This window comes from Sardina pilchardus, chromosome 18 (assembly GCF_963854185.1).
Source record: "Sardina pilchardus chromosome 18, fSarPil1.1, whole genome shotgun sequence".
In the NCBI taxonomy this organism is placed as follows: domain Eukaryota; kingdom Metazoa; phylum Chordata; class Actinopteri; order Clupeiformes; family Clupeidae; genus Sardina; species Sardina pilchardus.
Genome location: NC_085011.1, coordinates 16,431,690 through 16,453,555, shown reverse-complemented (window position 1 = coordinate 16,453,555; position 21,866 = coordinate 16,431,690). Strand labels below are relative to the sequence as shown.

The window sequence follows — 21,866 nt, the reverse complement described above, 5'->3', positions numbered from 1 at the left end:
GCTCACCCCTCCCTTCTATATTCCCAGAGAAACTCCACACAGGGTTTTGTTTTTTGTTATAGGGAGACAGGCTGCACCCACTTTGTTTCTAGTTTTCAGAGTTTGGGTTGCTTAAAGAGACCGGGCTTTTTTTTTTTTTTTAGCGTATTCATGGAATGGGCAGCTATAGTGGGTTGTGAGGAGATGATTGCTGAACGTAATGGGAAAAAAATGGTGTGTGTCAATTGATGCTTGCACTTTAACTATTATTATATGTCCAGCAGGAATGTAAGTGAGCATCATCTGAACATATCTACCTAGCCTTAGGTCTTTGATCCTGATGAAACCTCCTGTTGTTTTTATATCTTTACAAATCTATTTAAATCCTATAAGGTGAAGAGTGAACTGTTCACTTGTTTAATAGTTAATTCAAAGGGGGCAATGTATGTATGCATGCATAATCACTTTGGACAAAAGCATCTGCCAAATACCAAACCTACACATAACCTCAGAAGTCATTGTTTAAGAAACCTTTTTTCTCTCACTGTGTTTTATTTACCAACGAGCAACTAACCATCAAGAACAGTGAGTATGCACTATACAAAACATACAGTTGTTATTTTGCTCTATCTGGAAAACTTTACAAAGCTTGATCAGAAAAAGCAGCACAATAATATAGACTTCAGTTTTACCCGCATTCTCAGCTTTGCTTTGACACTGACAGAAGTAAATAAAATACATTTTCCACAGAAACACTTTTAAAAAATATGGTCAGTTATACTGATGCTTGAAAACATTTTTTTCATTAGAACAAAGAAGCCAAATTCATGATCAAGTCACCAGCAATCCATTTAAGTTCATTTGAATACGTACGTATATATAAAAAAACATCTACAGCATTCATGTTAGGCTACATCCTGTACCTTACACATGATCCGTTAATCAGAAATGTAAATTAAATGAAATATCATCCAGCAGGGGTCCCTTATACCTTTGTGTTTCACTAACAGCCAATGCAAAACTCACAATCACAAAACACAATACTGCAATCAGAGTAGATCATTTACTAATATACCACTAACAACAGCAATATGCAAAGTATCTCCACAGTCTTATGGATCACTGGAAGAAAACACAGGACTTGAAATCTTGACATTCCAAGAGGCAGTTTAGTAGCTTTAGGTCCGGCGGCGTTAGGATGACCAGGCGGTCTCCGCTGACGTCCTTCAGATGGTCTCCTTGAACTCCTCTTGTGGATTCAGGCCGTAGTGCAGAGCGTCTCCGTCCACACACGCCCAGGCCATGCGCTCCGTGGTGAACTTGGCTGCCCATTTCCCAGAGGGACACAAGGCGATGGCGCCCCCTCCACCTTGGACTCGCTCGCCCATGTACTGAAGAGCCTTTTCCACTGCCTCAGACACCGCCTTGCCTGTGTCAATCAAAAAACACAAAAGCACAGCGGCATCACTGGCATGAATCAGATATTTGATGAAATCTGACACCTTTGAAATATTGAACCCACACATGCATCATTCATTCAACAGTGTGGTTTGTGTGTAGCAGCGTGAGAAGTTTTCTGAGGACAACAACTCAATAAATGTGTTATAAGCACACACCCTTCCCCTCCAGCTGAATTCCCCCTGTTTTTGCTCTTTCCTTGTTAAATCCACACTTCTTAAGGTGAACTCTGAGCACTCTTCTGACAGACTCTGACTTTCAGTTTCTAGACGGGTAACTAGCCTCTTTTGTCAAAGCCCGTTTAGGCCTGTTTGGTGAAAGGCTGTTTGTTTCTAGTTTTTTTTTTTTTTTTGTTTCCTGTTTCTTCACACTCGCCTCCAGCTTTGGTCAACTTTCTGACAAAATGGCGCCACTCACTGACAAATGACTGGTGAATGTAGTGCGTGATGTGTACCAATAAAACAGTCCCATTAAGTACAAGTCGAACATCTACTTCTCTCAGTTCTGAGGGCACAGTGTCAGCACTCGTGCAGTCAGGACATCTCTCAGGACTGTTTTCAAATGGCATGGAAATATTCATTGGTGATGTAGTTTGTTTGGACATTTTGAGGTAAACATTTCTGGAACTAACATGACAGTGGTGCATGGTTCTGCCTTACTAAGTGCACAGCAGACACAGTGGGGTGGTGTTGGAGCAGTTGGAACAAGCACACTGTTTAACACAGTGCAGTAAACACAACAACTAAGCATGTTTTTGCTATACGATTCATGGATATTTAATGTCCTAGTATTAAAAAAACATTGGTTCATTCATTCATGAAAATATTTTTTGTGCAGATAGAAGTATGCCAAACACTGTCACAAAAACAAAATCCATGGCAACAGCAGCGTGTGGAACGAAACATCCAATTACACAATGACGACAAAATCAATTCCGACACTGTCCTTAATGGGAGTCACACTGTTGGGAGCAGACATCTAGCTATTAAAACAAGTCTGGAGTCCTACTGGGCCCTGGCGTGTCCATACTGTGTGCACATTAACAAGATGATAAAGGTGACCTTGTGTGTGAAAACAGACTATCCGCTTGTGTCACTTCCTCCCCCAATAGCACCAGAGAGGATCTCTCGGCAAACAATGGCCTGTGCTGACCTTCCTCGACTCGGAGCCTCATTATCAGTCGGATACAGGGGCCGCTTGCACAAACACCTCCCCCTTGCGCACCCCAATTAAAATGATTGGCAACAGCCATGTCAGCGTTTCGGTGCCTTTGCATTAAGGCCAATCTTGGACACCCACAGAATGATGCTTGTCAGTGTGTGTGTGTGTGTGTGTGTGTGTGTGTGTGTGTGTGTGTGTGTGTGTGTGTGTGTGTGTGTGTGTGTGTGTGTCTGTGTGTGTGTGTGTGTGTGTGTGTGTGTGTGTGTGTCTGTGTGTGTTTGTATGTGTGTGTGTGTTGCTGACATCATGAAATTAATGATGAACTGCCAAAGTTTTGAAAAATAAATAAATCCGTACACAGCAATGTTTTGCACTTCACAGCAAGAACACTAGGCCCACTGGAAATGGACGATCAAGGACGGGGCGCAACACAGACACAAGTAAAGAGAAACACAGAGATACCTCGGCTGACTAATTTGTTGTTCATCCATTTGATCTTTCCCTCGCTAACAAGGCTTTAGTATTGCTACCATACAGTTCAAACTGAAGTGGGTCAGAAGTACACTTATATCTGCGGAGCCTGAAGAAGGGAAATGATGTATGAAGGGTTTCCAGGCCAGTCTGATTATGCATGGGAAACACACTGCGGTATATTTAAATGTGTCCTTAGTTGAAGAATTTCCATTCTTTTTTCCCTCTGGAAAACCGCAAGAACAGCTAGCATTTTATCAAAATAAAGACAACCTTGTTTACTGTTAAAAGCACAGGAAGCACATTATTATGGATGAAATAATTGCACTACATGTGCTCCCAGTATCAGCGCTGATTAATAAGGCCCCCGCTTGTTCTGATTTGAACAAAGATCCAAGGGCAAAAATGAAAATCAGTGGTTAAAGGATTTGTGCTATTGTTTGCCTCTGTTTCAGGTACAAAGAAAAGCATTATTTTGTGCTTTGGATGTGCAAAGCGGAAAAGCTGCTTTTATCCATTATGCACCGAATCTCTGGAACACCCTGACTCTGTTCATAAAACAGGCAAATTCTGTAAACATCTTTAAAAAAAGACCTCACTTTAAACTTGTAATCTATTTCTTCACATTACTTTAACATTCTACTGCTGCTATTTACAGGGTCTTCCTATTTTCACTGCATTAATTATTGTACGTGTTAGTGTAGCTATCACCTTACCCTCTTGTGAAATCTACTCTTTTACTTAATTCATTATGATGATGATGACGATTGTTATTATTATCATGTCTATATTAACATCACTTCAAGAAACAGGATATAATGCTCCTTGCTTGAAGAATGAAGTTTAGTTTATTAAAAATGTGTCTTACCAAATGGAATGTGACTTGCTTTAGGACAATCAGCTGATTTCACTGATGAAACCACTGTAACTTTGCATAGCTCAATCCATGAACACATTGAGATGAACAGATGAGCAGTACCTTGTTCAATGTGGAAGAGAACGAGTCTGGCCAGTGTGACTTTCAAAATGGACTCTCCGTGGCCTGTGCACGATACGGCACCACTCTGGTTGTCAGCGTAGGCCCCTGACCCTTGGATGGGAAGAGTCACATTACAGCAGCTTTGTTTTAACATAAAACTTGTAATATGTTACAATTAATTTGCCCTTGTTGCTTAGGGCATTGAAGTCAAACTAGATAAAACTGTAATAGAATAAAAAATATTGTATACTATTCCACTGAGTGATTAGTCCAAAATCAATCCTGAAGCCTATAAGCGTTGAAGATATTTAATGTTTTGAAACTATATCAATATTTTTAAAGTGATACACACCTATAATGGGAGAATCTCCAACTCTGCCCACCATTTTGTGTCTAATTCCACCAGTTGATGTTGCACAGGCAACATTGCCATTGGAATCCAAAGCCACTGCACCAACCGTATCATGGACCCTGAAAGGGAGAGCAGACAGGGGGAAGGTGAGACGCTCAAGAGAAACGTTTACACTACCATCACTTACCATCTTTTCACAGTGGTCTCTCATATCAAAGGAACACGCCTTTGTGGAAAATTAGCTAATTTGCCATTATTATCCAGAGATAAGAGGATACACCAGTTAACCTATAGCTAAGAGCTATCGGCTAACTGGTGTATCTCACTGTCAGTTAATTATGCAAAGCTAGACTAACTGTCAGACTGGGTTATTGCACACACAGCAAAGGAATACAGCAGGTAGCCTATCCACTTATCTAACTCAGGAGTAGATGGCAAATAAGTTAATATCCCAAAGTTTGCGTTTTGCTTTAACAATTAATTGTTTTCTTCTCTGATTGCATTTAGTGTTCAATTGTATATCTGTGTTATGGCCATAGGACTTCCTCTACATAAAACTGGCAGCATGCTGTATACTAGATCTGTTACATACATTGTGTGGTCATGAGAGTCTGTTTAGCTCTGATACAGGCCTGCAGCTGCCAACCTTAAACACAGCACAGCAGTGCTTCCTAAGCTGATTACAAAGCTAAAGGCGTAGTAACTAAACAACATGTTCAGAAATCTTTATGCTAATTGTCTCTGTTTGCGTGTGTGTGTGTGTCTGTGCGTGTGTGTGTGTGTGTGTGTGTGTGTGTGTGTGTGTGTGTGTGTGTGTGCGACACGCGCGCATGTGTGTGTGTGTGTTTTCAAGTATAATTCCTCATAATTACCTCTTATCTTCAATCTCAAATTGCTCTTGCAATTAGTTTTAAAAGATACAGCAATTAGGCTACACAAGAATCAGAAGAATCATGGAGTTCATATTGAAAAATATAACCTAATAACAAATTAAGCTGATGGTGCCCAATTATATCTTGCAGGAATGTGGTAGGCTCACATAATTCGTATAATACTTAAGCATCTCTTTGGTTCTTTCTAATTTTGTGAATGTAATGTAAATAGGGTAAATGTATGCATTGGTACATTATATGTTGGTAAAGGTAAATAAGAAATAGGCTATGTGGGCCTAGACTGAGGTCTATGTCCAATCAACACAGAGCAGTTCTCTCAATTCCAACTGAGAAAGTAAGAATTGGAGGCACAAGAAAATGCTCAAGAAAGTGTTTTCTAAGCCAAGGTAGCCCCTGGGAGCCTTCCGACATGTGAACGACTTCATCCTGGACAGCGAATGGACCAAGAGAGAGATATATGCAGCAGCAGCAACAATAAGAGACTCTAACCCATAGAGACATCGCCAAGGAGGCTCCAAGCACAACAGCTTGCACCCTGGAGTCTGGAGGAATCTACCAAATCTATCAGAATCCGGGGAGCCGCGGAAACTGGGTGAAAGAGTGATTCAAGGTTAACTGTGAAACACTGCTGAAGGTGATATATCAGGGAGAAGCAGCAGCAGCAGCGGCAGACTCGGCCCAAACAGACTTCTCATGGCGAGTATTTGTCTGCTGCGGTTGGTAGGACAATCACACGCCGAGCTGGCGAAGGAGGCCATCAATCAGTTTTGACAAGGCGTTGATTGCTCTATTAAATCACAGCGATGGCTGGATTTGGTGCGTCGGCTTAGCCTAGGACACAATGCGAAGGGTGGACTGTATTTCACATCCGTAATTGAAGTTTGGGGGCGATGCCGTAAATCTTTAAATATCAATAAACTCCTTAATGAAGCGTGTAAACACCAGAATAGAGATCATTCTCTCCTTTATCATTGCGATGTCACAGGCATTATTATACATTAATAATTCAATATAAAGCACGTCACACAGCGAGAGAAACTGTAAACACTGTGTGTGAGTCGGAGCGTTTGCAGGAAGGTCGGTTACCATTTCCCACCGAGCTCATCTCCTCCTCTCAGAAGCTCATGAGAAGCTGTGACACAGCCAAGGCTCGAGTGACCTTCATTGGTGGAAAAAAGAAGAGAAAAAGTGGAGGAAATGACAGCCTGCTGGTCTAATTAAAAACAGTAAAGCGATTGCCTGGAGTCCGGATGTCCGGGAGGCCTAATTGAGGAGGATATTCAGGATATCGCACATTTTGGAGTTGCCTCGTCCTCGCTCTGCCTGAGACCCATCCAGCAGTCCAGCATCTCCTCCCTGCGATAGCTTAATGGGCCGTGAGGCCCAGGGCTAATTACTTGTGGTAGTTTGATACGACTCGAGTGTCTTTTAATGGGCCCCCTGTCCTCTGTGAGGGAACCATACTGACACACACACACACACACACACACACACACACACACACACACACACACACAGTCCAAAAGTTATGTATGGTCAGGGTCAGCCTCAGTGAGCAAAAGGGTGGCCTCATAATCATCCCGAATGAAGGCAAGGGGTAATTAAGTTCTGAGGAATTTGCTTAGAAGAAAAAAAAGGAAAGAAAAAAATCTCTTTCTCTCTCTCTCTCTTTCTCTCACATACACACACACACATGCACACACACACACACACATGCGCACACACACACACACACACACACATGCACACATGCACACACACGCACACACACGCGCGCGGTGTGACGGAGCAAGTGGCAGGGGCACCATCGATAATGAACCTGAGGCTCTGGGAGGAGGAGAAACTGCGGCTCAGCCGACTGTCACTTAGCACCTCCAGTGAGAGGCCTATTTTTACAGCGTCCCACTGGGCAGGCTGAGGTTACCCCCCTGCCCTCCACACACATGCATACCACAACCACCAGCACACCCTCACAAGCCCCCCCCCCCCCCCCCCCCCCCGCCCCCAACCTCCCTACACACAGCCACACACGCAGCCACCCTGATCCCTCCACACACGCACACCACAACCACCAGCACACCCTCACAACCCCCCCGCCCCCCCCAGCACCCACCCTCCCTACACACAGCCACACACGCAGCCACCCTGATCTCTGTCACTCTTTGGCTTTCATCACCTGAAACTGGAGGTGGCAAGCACGGTTACTCCACCCCGGCACCCAGAGGGCTGCAGTTCTGGGTCCCCTCCCACACACTTCCCTGTAATAACACAGAGGTGGGCAGGGGAGCTTTCCTATTGGCTGTCAGAGCAGTGGGTCCCGGAGGGCTTCTCCCACTGAGCTCCAGGTCATAAGCATCTGACAAAGGCACCTTCCCCATCGTCAGCATCACAAGAAGCACTAGAAGCACTACTAACCTATAGCTGTGAGGAAAATGTCGACTGAAAAGGGTGACCGACAAAAACAACATAAAATGTCACGCTACAATTTTACCTGAAACATGAAATTAAATAATTTACATTTGGACATTGCATTGCATGCTGTACTTGAACTGCAGCTGTGCCTGTACTGTAAAGTAAATGGCCCTCTGCTGAAGGAGGCGTCTATTTTATAATGTTCAGAGATGACTTGCTCAGTTGTCTTTCCTATAATTGTTTTTTTTTTTCAGTCTAACACCAGACTCAGAGGCTGCTCTAAAATTAACAGGTATGAAAATAACTGAGACTCCTCTGAACGAACGTCTACTGTGCTTAAATGTGACCTTCTGAATGAGCTTTTTTGATGCTTTATAATACACTGCTTTGAATGTTTGTGCTTCTTTTCATAAAAGATACATCGTTAAATGGTCTATGGGCATAAATTCATAAATTCTTCATATGTCACTAGGTATTGACCCTTTCAATCTGTTCCGAGATGGTTTCCGGTTGAAATGTTCAAATCCAATGCCAATACTTTAAAATGAAAATGAATCAGACTTTAGCGTAATACTCAGAACATAAAACACAGACTTTAAAACTTGTTATTTACATTTTTGTTGGTCTCAAAGCTACCATTAATTCATTTTCTGTGCCCCTGGAATGCACATGTTTTTTAATGCAGTAAAAAGGCTTCTATACTTCATAAATACACTTCATACTGTACTTCACTATGTGTACTTAATTAATATACTTCACTATGTATACTTCATAAATACACCTAATATGTCACTAAGTACACTTCATTATGTTTAGTTTGCCACATGCTGCATGATGTGAAATGTACCAATACAAGCAGAACAAGAAGCACTATCATTACAAAGGACCTCCACCTTGTCCTTGACCAAAACAACACTATAAGAATTGAGATGACACCAACCAAATACTGAATCAGCCCTGTCGAGTTTCATAAGGTATAATCTCATGGTACTTCACTATATGGCAATAATGTGGCATGTATAGGCTACATAACACATGTTTCAGCTCCCTAGTTAATGCTATTGTACATTCAGCGCATACTGATTTGAACCACACATACAATACATATATACCCATATTAAGGACAAGATGGAATTGTATTTCAAGATATTTTAAGGATGTATCTTGAAGACATAAACAAAACTAGGCTTAAACAGCATTGAGACTAAAATGTATACGGCAGTCTTTGGAAAAAAAATGCATTTTAGGTCTGATGAATTGAAAAGAACCATTTTGAAATGATTTATCCTCTTTCCACCTGCCTTTAATCAATGTCAGTGACTAGGCAGTATCAGTCTAATCAAATGATAATTTCACCAAGCATAGAGGTGAAATGAGAGGTTTATAAAGCTGATTGCCTTCCCACTTCCCAGTATTGTGTTCCTGACCTGATAGCGCAATTCTTTAATCAGGTGACTCAATATATATCAGGAGCCGTGACATTTCCTCAATATACTGAGCACCATTTCAGCATCGATTCCCAAATGTGCAGAGCAGTGTGATAGTCCTTTGTGGAACCCTGTACAATGCACATCACAAAATGATGCTACAGGATACCCAGTGTGTCCAAGAGTGATGAAAAGAGCCATGTTTCACACACAGTGCACCAAACTGCCATGGTGCAACACCAGGAGTTCCAGGCGCATAGTGGAAACATCAGAGACCTTTCACCCTGTTATGACTCAGTGTACCATCAAAAGGAGTTTGAAGCCGTTACTGTTTGGTACACACAGTACCCTCCACATACTGTACATTGCCACCCTACACCCACTGGTGAAAAGAGGTACCGGTACACGAAATCACGCCATTCGTCTTTTTTCAATCAATTGTACGAGGGGTGTCAATAAATGTGGAAGGCCCAGTAGCAGTTATCTTGATACAAATGTGATGCTCATTGTGAACTACTACTAAATATAGTCTCGGGGAAAAGAATTTCCGCTAAATCTCCTCACCATTGCTTGTTGAAAAGTTCCTTCACGCCGGCCGAATAGTTCTTTTGCCTCTCCCACTCTCTTCTCTCTGTCTCGGTCACCAGGGCGTCGGTGGGGACGGTCAGCGTGCCTATCCTCTCGGCGAACAGGTTAGCGCCCCGGTCCGTCAGCATGAGATGGTCTGTCTGCGGACGGTCATGCCCATGAGATGACATGTCCACCAGAGGAGACAAAAACCAGAACGACAACAAAATGGACATTAGTGTCAACAGGTATGAACAATACACCAAAACATCTGGTTTTAAAGTGCTCCTGGTGGTTAACTGCCACAGTAATTAGTAGAGGAAGGTTCCAGTAATGGCAAGGTCCTGGGGATTCTCTTACCCAGAACACACATACTGTATAAACATGAATATCTGTTCTATAAATTGCTTGGGATTAAAACATCTGTTTAATGAATAATTGTAGTGTCCACATTTCATATATCACCGAAAGAGGTATTTTGATGCACTTTTCTACTGTACCTTATTCTAAGTGTCCTAGGATGCTATGTTTAATCAATAATTCACAATACTGTCCATAAGTGCATGCTATTACATGATATGAGGGGAAGCACGTTGAAGATCAAACTTTATAGATCTACATATTAATTACACACCTAAGGGTGTTCAATAGCACTGAGGTTGCAAAACAGTTCACCTTGAGGGTAAACTTTCATCCAGGATCACTACTACAGGACACTAAATGATACATGCTCAAAATAACCAAGTACACTACACAAAGACCACCTGGTCTATGTTGCACAAATTGACTTTTGCCATGGGTCACTTGCAGCTGATAACCTGATAAAAAAAAAAACAAGGACAAGAACCTGCCCAAGGAATCTGTGGCAAGGGTCCTGAGACATGTCAAGAGAGTGCGTTGCATAAACAGCCTTTATGGATCTGATAAAGACCAGCGGCAATAACGCACGTGTGGACACAGCTGTGGTCACAGCGATGGGCAGGGCTACAGAATGTTCTTTGGGTCAAGACACAATGTCTTACTACACAAGCAGCCAAGCAGGCAATGAATTACAGTGAAATGATTGTCTTTTTGCTGACCGATATGTGTCAGGCAGTCAGGTGATGGTTACCCTGAGCAAGGGTGTCAGTGATAACTCCAGATTGTGGTCAGTTATCAATATGTAACCCTAAGATATGCACTGCAGTCTGTGAACAGAGAGACCCAGGCCCAACTGATTATCATTTACAGCCTCCTGGCACGTGGCGTCTCTACAACTACTGTACATGACCGTGATACGTTATACTGTACATCCAAACCACCCAAGCCAAGTAAATAATACATACGATATGAAAATACTGACTGAACCGAACCCCACCCCACCCCCCCCCCAAAAAAAAAAAAAAAAAAAAAACAATTATCCCATTTCTGCCACATGCGGCACCAATCACATCATCAGAATGAAAAGGCAATTTTCTTGTTATCTCTGATTGTTTTTTCTCTCTCTCCCCCTCTCTCCCCCTCTCTCTTAAAATAAAGCCTTTCTTGTTTGTCAATACACTGTTTCAGGCAACAACAGCAGATGAAAAATGTGCATCACTGCAGCAACTTTGCAGAGCTTTAAATATTAAAGTGGTTAATCATGTCATTTTTCTCTGTCCAACACACAGAGGAGCATGAGATCAGTGGAGCTGGGTGGGTGCATTGATCTTAGCCTAATGAATTTTTAATACCAAGCTGTTAGACAGATCTGCCAGTCTAGAGAAAGACCCAAGGTCTTTTGGGGCAGTGAAGACAGGTGCCCAAGGTAATCAATTCTCTGACATTTGGCCTTTTTGTCATTGTGTACAGTATGAAATATTTACATCCCCTTATGACCGGTTAAATTCAGCGTGTGTGTGCAGCTCTGAAAAATGTACATTTAAGATGTTGACACTGTACTGCATGACACGTATAAACAAACGGGAAATGGCATGAAGAAATTAAGCATGTTGCTGACATCGGAATAGACTGGATAAAATGTAAAGCCATTCTGCCAGAAAGCAATCGCTTTCAGCTTTAGCGGTGAAATTTAGAAGGCATACTACCCTTTTGTGTGTGTGGATTGTGTATTCATGCAAAAGCAATTTTGCCACTGAACTTTATGGAAAATGATCAAACACCATCAATTCACTCTGTCAATCCACAAACAGAATTGATGCTGATAACTTGGAACGTATGATTATTTCCCCACGTGTGCTGTTTAAAAATACATGAGATGTTAAAAACTCAAATTAATTTTCCTCAAACTCTTATCAATATCACCTACAACTGTGACAAACAATTACATTTTATACAATGAAAAAAACAACTAACTTCAACAAGCATAACACTACTGGATAATTTAAATGCTTGTAATAAGGACTCTCTGGATTGGTTAGAAATGAGCGACAGTTCAGATACACGTTCATCAGAGCTCCAGTTTCTCCACCCTCTACAGTAGAATAGGCAGCTAAGAAGTTAACAACATAATCAAATTGTAAAATAAAAATGTAGTCAGCCATGCTAATTCAAGCCACACAAGAACATTGTGTTATATGGGGGATGCTTGTAGTCTGCTAACATTATGACGGTATCTCAGTGTTTTCTGTCATGTACAAGTGGGTCATGTCAGTAATGTCAGCCCAGCTTTCATGGTCTTTGTGGTGTATGGCAGCAAAGACTAAGGCTCTTTTATCTTCTATAATATGCCCAGAAAAAAAAAAAATGTAGCAATCACAACAGACAACTGATTAAGTTGGTGCTCAATGCTTTTGGAGAGTAGCCTACTGCCGGTGGACTATGCTGTTCATCACTGTGGCCAACTTAATAGCCCATCTGTCTATAGTGGATAAAACAAACAGGTCGAGTCAGGAAATGTCTTTTTAAAAGACAAGATAGAGTTATTAAGCAACCTTAACCAAACAGATAACTTTTCATCAATTTTAACTCATAAAGTGAAGATAAGGTGTAGATAAACTGTTTATGGGTGGAGTACTTTTCATCTCAGTGGGGACTGGGAACCAAGCTACAGTACATCAATTCATAGAGCTGTTTTAGCCACTAGGTGTTATTGGGTACCATGGAATACTTTCCTTTTGCTCGTAAACATCACAGGCATCCCGTTATGACAGTTCTGCAACATTACCAACACACGTCCTATGAAACCACTCAGCCTTTGCCAGGTGCTATGTCAGTCTCATCGGAATCCATGCATGGCATCATCTCCTCTCGTCAGCAATAAAAAGCGTAACTTGCTAATGTCTGTTCTGAGACCGTAGCATGTCCGTCTTTATTGCTAGCAACTCTCTGGTAATACTGGCATTGCCCAAGAGAGGCTGCACTAGGTGAGGGGCAATGCTGTCTATTACTGTAATACAGTACAGAGCTAGTAGTCATCATGCACTCTATATGAGAAGCAAGAGGAAGTGCAGCTGCAACTACGGCAAGTGTGATTGAACTGAAAAGGTGTTTCTACATCATTTGCTAAAAGTATCACACCTCAGGGTAAAATGTAATGTGCAGTACACGTCCTCGGCTGAACAGAGCTTTATGAAATGTCTGAATTTTAATTTTAATCTTTTAATATACTGCACTTCAAAGTGCCACCTTAACACTCCTTAATGTACAGTACCTTAATCAACACTGTGGTAAGTTTATAGTTATACACTCAAAACTAGAGGGAAACTACATACAGTAATAATGTATTAATAATGTAGTATCACCCTCTGGCCTAAATTGAACTAATGGTTATCCTCCCATGTGTGCTGTTTAAGAAAACATGAGGTGTTAAAAACTCAAATACACTGGGAGTTAAGCGATGCTTCAAATGAGACTGTGTGTGTGTGTGTGTGTGTGTGTGTGTGGGTGTGTGTGTGTGTGTGTGTGTGTGTGTGTGTGTACAATACAATATGCATGAGCTGTGCTTTTAACACCACTAGTGAATACAGTATGTTATATAAAATACTGTTAGATGCAACATGACCGTTCGTTTAAAACTTGACAACGTCACATTGCATTGCGGAGTGATTTATTATTAGCTGTGAAAAGTTGAATGTTGTGGGATATTTCAACTCATGGAACGTCTCTTGGCCAATCAGAAACAAATAAACAGCTCCATAGAACCCAATTGTTGTATAAAGCATGTTATATAAAATACTGTAATCCAAATGAAGCACTGAATCTATAGGGCGGTGTTGACGGGCGTCTAGGAGAAGAAGAAGAGACCTGTTCCATGACGGCGCGGGCCAGCGTGACGGGGTTGGCGATGTTTCTCACAGAGGACACAGCGCCAGAGGCCAGGGTGCTTCCGTCCATAATGATGGCGTCCAGTTCCACCTCTCCCGCCGTATTCTGCACCGCGCCGTGACCTGCAGAAGACATGGCACTCAGGTAACAGATGTTCACACCTCAGCCATTCATTCTCGTGGCTATTTTGCTCCGCAACCTCTCGCTGCCCTTAACCTCGCCGTCTCTCTCTCGCTCTCTCGCTCATTCTCTCTCGCTCTGGTTGTGCCAGCTCCATCAAAGGATGATGTCTCCTTCAGAAATAGAAAGATACCGAAACATCAGACATCCAGACCTCTTCCCTTATTCAAGCTGGGGGTCATCGACCCAGGACTTGGACTACTTTGTGCAACCAGGTAGCCTAATACGGAAATGAATACCTGCAATGTCAAACCTATACCTCGGCAACATCCCCTTTGAGGCACTCCAGGCAGGCCAGGAAAATACTGATACATTCTGAGACCTTGGATATCCTTGTGTAGACCATACTGTGTGCACTATGGTATAGAAGGAAAATGCGGGTTCAAGGCCATACTCATTATTTGGGCATAATAAGGAAAGGGAATCTCAAACATAGACTCCTTCGCTCACTTCCCCAGGACTCATTAAATGTTAACTTCAGAGAGATCAGAGTTGTAAGATTGTGGAGCTGTTCTCCACAGTGCAACATTAGACCAGTACACTTTTAAAACCACACCGCATTCACAATCAGACAGTGGCTCCAAATTCATCGAAACTCCACTCCTCCCCCTTACTTTGCCCACAAATGGAATTGCATTAGTTGCATATTGATTAGCCTCAGCCCATTGCTATAGAAGTGTATTAACCTAGCCTATTCCACCACACACAGACAGACAGGCACACACACACACACACACACAGACACACACAAACACACACACACCACCACCACTTTGCCCCCCCTTGATGAAGTGCTGATTCCACCCCTCCACTTTAAAGAGGATATGCTGTTTCAACTATTGTGGCAGTTGGCCATCACAAATGAGATGGAGCTTGACAGTGGACTCCGGCTAATGAAGTGTCTTGTTTTGCTCCTGCAGCTTTGATGTAATCTGATGATTACCTGGAGACCTCTCACCTCTATTTGGGCCCGATCGTTAAAGCAGAGTGCCAAGGGTGTCAAATGAGATACAGCCCTCCCCTCTCCCAGACCAAACACGCTATCGAGGAAAATACGCCAGTTTTTGAATGTACTGGTAGTATGAAGTAACAACAAAAATAAGATGATCATACTGTCACTTTCATTAAAATTTGACTACATGTTTCTGTCAATGTTTATATTTCGCAGGTAGTTCCAACATTTGGATGGAGCTTGACACATTCCAAATGTGGCTACACTTGGCATACAAGCACTGCAATGGGCTACCACTTCCATCACTGAGTAACTCAAACTTGCCATACTGTACAAGCACCACACAAAACATTTGCTTTGCTAAAAGTTATTTTGCTCAAATCTTCTGTCAGTGCATGTCTGCTTGACAGGGGGACAGTTTTGTTTGCAATCGTGTAACCTTATCATAGCAATGGACACAAAAAAAAAGCCAAAAGAGATCACTGTCTGAAATCACTGTATTTTGAGAAATACCACCTCTTCTGAACTGGTGCGGTATAACTCATTCAAGGTCATGCTACTCTGACAAACATCAGCACACTTTCTCTGTGTTGTTAATTATTTACTACAACCCCACCTGCAGAGTGAAATGAGGCTAGGGTCCCCTCGTTGTGCATCGAGACACTGATAACACTGGTCTTCCTGTTCGAGTCCATTAGAGTTAATTATTCATAACAGGTATGCAATAGAACCAACCAACTGGCACTTAATCAGACTTTACACTATTCACTGGGACAATGGTTATATTACTATGCGTGTGTGTGTGTGTGTGTGTGTGTGTGTGTGTGTGTGTGTGGGTGTGTGTGTGTGTGTGTGTGTCTGTGTCTGTGTGTATGAGTGTGTGTGTGTGTGTGTGTGTGTCTGTGTGTGTGTGTGTGTGTGTGTGTGTGTGTGTGTGTGTCCGCGTGTGCGTGTGTGGCTGTGTGTGTGCATGTGTGCGCATGTGTGTGTGTGTGTGTGTGTGTGTGTGTGTGTGTGTGTGTGTGTGTGTGTGTGTGTGTGTGTGTGTGTGTGTGTGTGTGCATGTGTGTGTGTGTGTGTGCATATGTGTGTGTGTGCACAGGTGTGCACTCTCACCTAACTCTCACCTGCATCAAACACCGGGTTATCCTCCAGCGCCCTCACTGCTGTCTCCACTGCGTCCAGGGCCGAGGCTCCCGCCTGCAGGACCCCAAAGCCGAGCCGGGCTGCGGTCTTCACTCCGTCCACACTTCCTTTGGCCAGCTCCTCTGGAATAGCCCAGGCACCACCGTGCACTACAATGACTGCCTTCATTTCCAAGTATTCTGGCCCTTCACAGACAGACGACGATAACAACAACAACAACAACAACAACAGAATGGAAAGACGAGTAAACAAAAGACACTCTGGCAAATGAAGTCTTCAATTTCTGCAGACACCAGTAAGCCCTCAGTAAATCAAATCTGGGAATGCAAATATAACACAAACAAACAAAGAGGTGCATGTGCACACACACACACACACACACACACACACACACACACACACCACACACACACACACACACACACACACACACACACACACACACACACACACACACACACACACACACACACACACACACACACACACAGTGGGCAGCCTCCTCTGCTCATCTCCACTTCCAGGATAAAGGGCTCTGTTTACAGGAGGTGTGTTGACAGGTTGATGTGGTATTCTCTGCTGCTCCATCAAGGTGTGAGGAACAAGACAGAAAAATACAACACACACACACACACACACACACACACACACACACACACACACACACACAAGCCTCCCCCTCCAGCACAACTCTTCACTAAGCTTCCCTGAGCTGAACAGACACTCACCAGCCTACGTTTGTACTGGAATTAAGTAGTAAATATCATGCGATTCCAAATATTACTATACAATCATGGCCCAGCTGCTGCTTACTTGCCTTTTGCTCACGACTGACTTCCTACACAGAGAATTTTAAACGTGGCTCCAGCACTCAAATTATGTACCGCCTCTCAGTGTTTGTAGTGTAAGAATGTACGCACACTCACAGTATACAATTTCAGCTATACACTAGCCAATACGAAAGAAAAAAGACGAAATATCCTCACACTGTCTACGTGTGCTTTGACCACTCAGATAAACCAGACCAGATGATGGGTAAGGACATACTATACTCTACATAGGCACTGAGTGGAGCCCAATTAGTCCCTCATCCTGTCAGATCATCATACATACAGTACAAAGAGGAGGGTTAAGGAGGTTATGGGGGGTTAGAACACCATGATTCTGTTCAACTACTGCTACATGTACACCTTAAAGAACACTGTGTCTTTGGAAACTTTACAGTATATAATTTACCATTATGTAAGCACAGGGATTAGAAACAGTTCAAATAGTGGTTCAAACACATTATGCCATACACAGCATAGAGAACATTTCTACAAAAAGGTTTTGATACCAAACTCCTCATTGATCAACACCTCTTAGTGTTACCAATATGATTTGAGTCATTTGACTGAATTGTATGCTTAATGGCTTCAGAACCAACTTCATATCATGGTGAACTGAGTGCCTTATTCAAACACAAGACTTGAAGCCAAGCCAGCACGTCTGGCTCTGACAGTTAGCCAGGCCATCTAAGAGACATAAACACAGGAGACCCAGTACCCAGTATTCACTGCCACTGGAAATATTTAGATCTAGTGGGAGGGCAGAGGGACATTTTTATTTTGCCATTTCTTATTATAACACCTGTAATGTACCCATAATACACATACACTTGTGCAAACCTGCATGCTATCTGTTCACTATGTTGCATGGTAGGCTAATATAAACGTATAAACACAGAAAACCTTTTGGAATGACAGCATCCCCAGTTCTCTTGACTAAAGACTAGAGAGACTAAAGGGAGTGGTAAGTGTGTATCTGTGATAGACAGTTCACTCACAGTGAATTCACAGAGCATCTGTTAAGATGAATGTTCAGTATATAAAATTGCTGCTGAGCAATTTTCATTAGGTTTGCTTATGATAGGGGAAAATTTGGGGAAAATGACAAAGATGGACTTTAACCTTGTGTTTTTTTTTGCTTTGATGTTTCTGTAAGATTCTGCACTTTTGAATGGACTCCTCTGTTAAAGCTTAATCTACATGTACAGTAGTTTGTAGTGTTCCTTATAATAGCTACTTCTACTGCCTAGTGAACTCATTCTTCCGTTGGAGACTAATTTATTCTTAAAGTTCTTTTTGTTTGCTACTTCTGTTCCGGTAACTGGTGTGCAGATGGCAAATCATGTGTTGTATGAATCCAGCTTTACAGTAATGTCCGTGGTTCTTCATTAACTCATCGCATGGACAAAGGCATGTGTGTGCAGGGATGTGTAATGATACAGTTATACAATGATACTATGATACAATGTTCTTGAATTCCCCCTTGGGGATCAATAAAGTATCTATCTATCTATCTATCTATCTATCTATCTATATCTATCTATCTATCTATCTATCTATCTATCTAGTGAGTTATACATGTGTGAGTGAGAAAAACTGTTTCTTTGGTGCACAGACGTTGTCTCTGTATCCTGATTGCCTGATGCATGCTCTGTGAACTAGGCCTTCAACGAGAAAGACAAAAACGTATCTCACTCTCTGTATTTTTACTGTAGCCTACATCTTATCTCTTTTCAAGTGGCGAAAACGGGCTCCATAAAACAACTGTTGCCAGCTATCTGATTTCAGGTGTCTTCCATTGATTTCTGTAACTCTGACGGCGAGGAACAGTAAATAAACACATAATATTTGCACTTTACACACTTTGCCAGCTTCAGCCTCACTAAGGTATCTTATTTGTATGGGCACTCAGAATAATTAAAATGGACTATATAAACACTTAAACAAAGCAAATGAACACGGGAACAAATGTCAGCTAGTGGCATTCAGGTATTTGTCAAAGCATTGGTCTAGAAACTTTCTAGATTTTCACATCTAGTTTTCACAACAAAAAAACACTGACTGCGCCTTTAAGATTCAGCCTAGTTGACAAGAGCCTACTAGTGCCATCAACGCCATCAAGGAAATGTTAGTAGGAGGCAAAGGAACGGGGAGACCGCATTGGGGGAAAAAAACAAAAACATTTCGAACTAAAAAAAAAAAAAAAAAAAATTGAGCTCAGCTAACTATTTTTCAGTGGGAATTACTTATTCCAGACCCAGATCAATTGAAAAGTTAAAACAAAACTACTATCACTAAGCCTATCAGCAGTTCTTGAAATGAATGGCAACTCTCAAACTAAGAAGAAGGTAATACCTCAAAACTGAAATTCCTTAGTGTAGTGAAGAAGCAGTCTTCGCGTGGTCTTCTAATTAGCCTCAAAATGAAATGATAAAGATGTCAATTAAGTTTAGCCATGTTGAACCTGCCATTTCCGCGGATGCGTCCCATCCGTGCGTTCCACATGAGTTAAGTTAGGTTACGACATTCAGAGCCCACTAGAACTAAATGTCAGTAAGCTTGTTGGCTACAGCGATGACGAATGTCACGTAGGCTACACGAATACAGCATATTAAGGTTGAGAACTGCAGCCGTGAATAAAGTGAAGACCATGGATAACTTACCGTACACTTTTTAATCGTGCTACGCCAAGTTCTCATGAGACAGTGTCAGCTCTACTAGGCTACTGTACTAAGAAACGCTATCTGACGTCAGCCACTGGAACTAGAAACGTGCCTTGCCTTCTACGTGACATGATGCAATTCCCATTGTCACCAAAAATAGTTTGCAGTGGTACCCAGGGTTGCTAAAACGATATGGCTAAATTTGATGTTTTGTTTTGGGCTATGACCGATTTGAACATTTCATTGTAGTTCATTGTAGACGACTTTAGCAGGTGTGTGTTGGGGAGTAATGATGCACTCGGTTATTAGTTAAAACATAGCCTACGTTGCTTGCAGTAGATTGCAGCTTCATAGTAGGTTATTACATAGTGAGTCGAGTAGGCCAGGCTATCTAATTATTTAGGCTTATTTGTCATTTTCTCAGTTACTGAAACTGCACACAAGTTTGTAGGACTAGCTTTCAAAGAAAGCATGATTGAATCAGATATGGATTTGGTAATAGAGAACTTGGGTAGGATTTGTAGGGGTCAGCTGTCATGTTTTGATTATTTATTATCACTGATATTTATACATTTTAGAGATTGTTCTTTCATGTTGTTAACTGTGTAGGCTTTTTTTGTAGTAGGTGTCTGACTGATGTAGCCTACGTGTAGGCCTATTGCATATAGAAAGAAAGCTGGCATTCTTTCTACTTTCTCTTTCAATTAACCTCAATTCAGTTTTATTTCTCTATCAAATCAATAGTGCAGTGTACATCTAGGCCTACTGTGGAGTAGAGGAAAAATGCTGTCATGCAGGTCTTTAAAACAACATCAATTTGCTGATTTGCACCTGCCTCCCTGCTGAAGGTGTAGGGCAGGCCTATATCACTGGACTACTATTCTATTCAATTCAATTCATTAAATTCATAGAGCTTTATTGGCATGACTGTAAGTGTTACAGTCACAATGTTGAACTGGTGGTTCTTAAACTTTGTCTGATGACTTCCTCCTCTCCAACCAGCTAAAATGAGCATTACTGTGTAAAATGTTGTGAGATAGGTAGGCATTTGTGGAGGAGGCAGAACATGTCTTCTCTATAATTAGGCCACGTCTACACCAAAGCCATTAATGTCAATGGCAGCCTTTGACAATCTCATTTATTATTTTACAATGGATAACTAGCACACTCTCCTGTGGCAAAAGAAGGCTGCACAGTGTTCATTAGTAAGCTTACATCTTGGAACTCTGCTGTAAGAGACACAGGTACAGATTTGAGTGTTCAACTTTCAGAGGAACATAATGAAAACACTGAAGTGTAAACATACGTCATACATCTAGGGCTGCTGAATATTACTGATTTTTAACATCCCAGATATCAATAGGCTGGCAGACCACTGTCAGTCCACTGGGGGCAAATCAGGCGGCCCACTTGCTTTTTGCTCATCGGTTATCATAGATATATATATTGACAATATATCTATGATCGGTTATCTGGCAGTCCACTGGCGGGTTGCCGACAAGTGCCCCAACATTTTGCCACTATTGGTCTGAAAATCTTTATCTTTTATTCATGTATACGTCATCCATCATTATAGGCTAATACTGTAATGTTTCACAAGTTGAATTTAAAGAGATGGCGGTCCAACGGCATCGTGCCACCGACATGCCACCATCTCTGCTATATATCTGCCAATCTGATTTTGCTATCTGGGATGTCAATCTAAAAACTTGTGCAACTTAAGTGATATTGCTTTCTGTTTTCAGGTTGTGAAAATGATAATGTTCTGGTGCTATACATGACTGCTGGAACACACTTGGCTAAACAAAAGATGTGAGTATAAGATTATTATTATTATTATTTTTATCTCATGCTGACTGAACCCCTCAAATTACTCCGGAATTACAGTTTAAGTGTTTTTTGATAGCAACAGCTTTTCTCTGCCTACGAGACATACCATACCATAGCGCTTTGGGTTGCACTCTGTGCACAAGAAATGCGCTATATAAATACAGTAAATGTACCTTACCTTACCTTACCTTACCTTACCTTACCTTACCTAACCTACAAAGTAAGTCTCTGACATCATCAATGCATGCCCAGACTGAGAAATATTACAGAGCAACATAACCGGTACTATGTGTTTGAATTATTAACGATTGGATGATGAAGTTC

The 21,866-nt window shown here is 41.8% G+C and overlaps 1 protein-coding gene across 3 annotated transcripts; it reads right to left on the bottom strand.

The window, feature by feature from the left end:
- Positions 1–516: 516 nt before the first annotated feature.
- On the bottom strand, positions 517–19,817 carry si:dkey-103j14.5 (isoaspartyl peptidase/L-asparaginase). 3 transcript variants are annotated; one of them, XM_062519537.1, is made up of 8 exons: positions 19,713–19,727; positions 19,405–19,456; positions 16,204–16,407; positions 13,924–14,066; positions 9,697–9,860; positions 4,401–4,519; positions 4,049–4,159; positions 517–1,408 (listed from the first exon to the last, which is right to left on the bottom strand). In XM_062519537.1, the coding sequence occupies exons 3-8, from the start codon at positions 16,388–16,390 to the stop codon at positions 1,206–1,208; spliced, it is 927 nt and encodes a 308-aa protein (XP_062375521.1). In that variant the 5' UTR covers positions 16,391–16,407; positions 19,405–19,456; positions 19,713–19,727; the 3' UTR covers positions 517–1,205. The 3 variants fall into 3 exon arrangements, with proteins under 3 accessions (XP_062375521.1, XP_062375520.1, XP_062375519.1); XM_062519536.1 differs by lacking the exon at positions 19,405–19,456 and having other exon boundaries at positions 19,713–19,817; XM_062519535.1 differs by lacking the exon at positions 19,713–19,727 and having other exon boundaries at positions 19,405–19,540.
- Between the last annotated feature and the right edge of the window lie 2,049 nt (positions 19,818–21,866).

What these genes read in the sequence shown, in the direction of transcription:
- si:dkey-103j14.5 (XM_062519536.1), bottom strand. Translation starts at nt 16,390, where the DNA reads ATGAAGGCAGTCATTGTAGTGCACGGTGGTGCCTGGGCTATTCCAGAG. An exon ending in TGGAGATTCTCCCATTATAG is followed by an intron (nt 4,160 to 4,400) that starts GTGTGTATCACT and finishes TTCCCATCCAAG; the next exon opens with GGTCAGGGGCCTACGCTGAC. An exon ending in TCTCTTCCACATTGAACAAG is followed by an intron (nt 1,409 to 4,048) that starts GTACTGCTCATC and finishes TGATTGACACAG; the next exon opens with GCAAGGCGGTGTCTGAGGCA.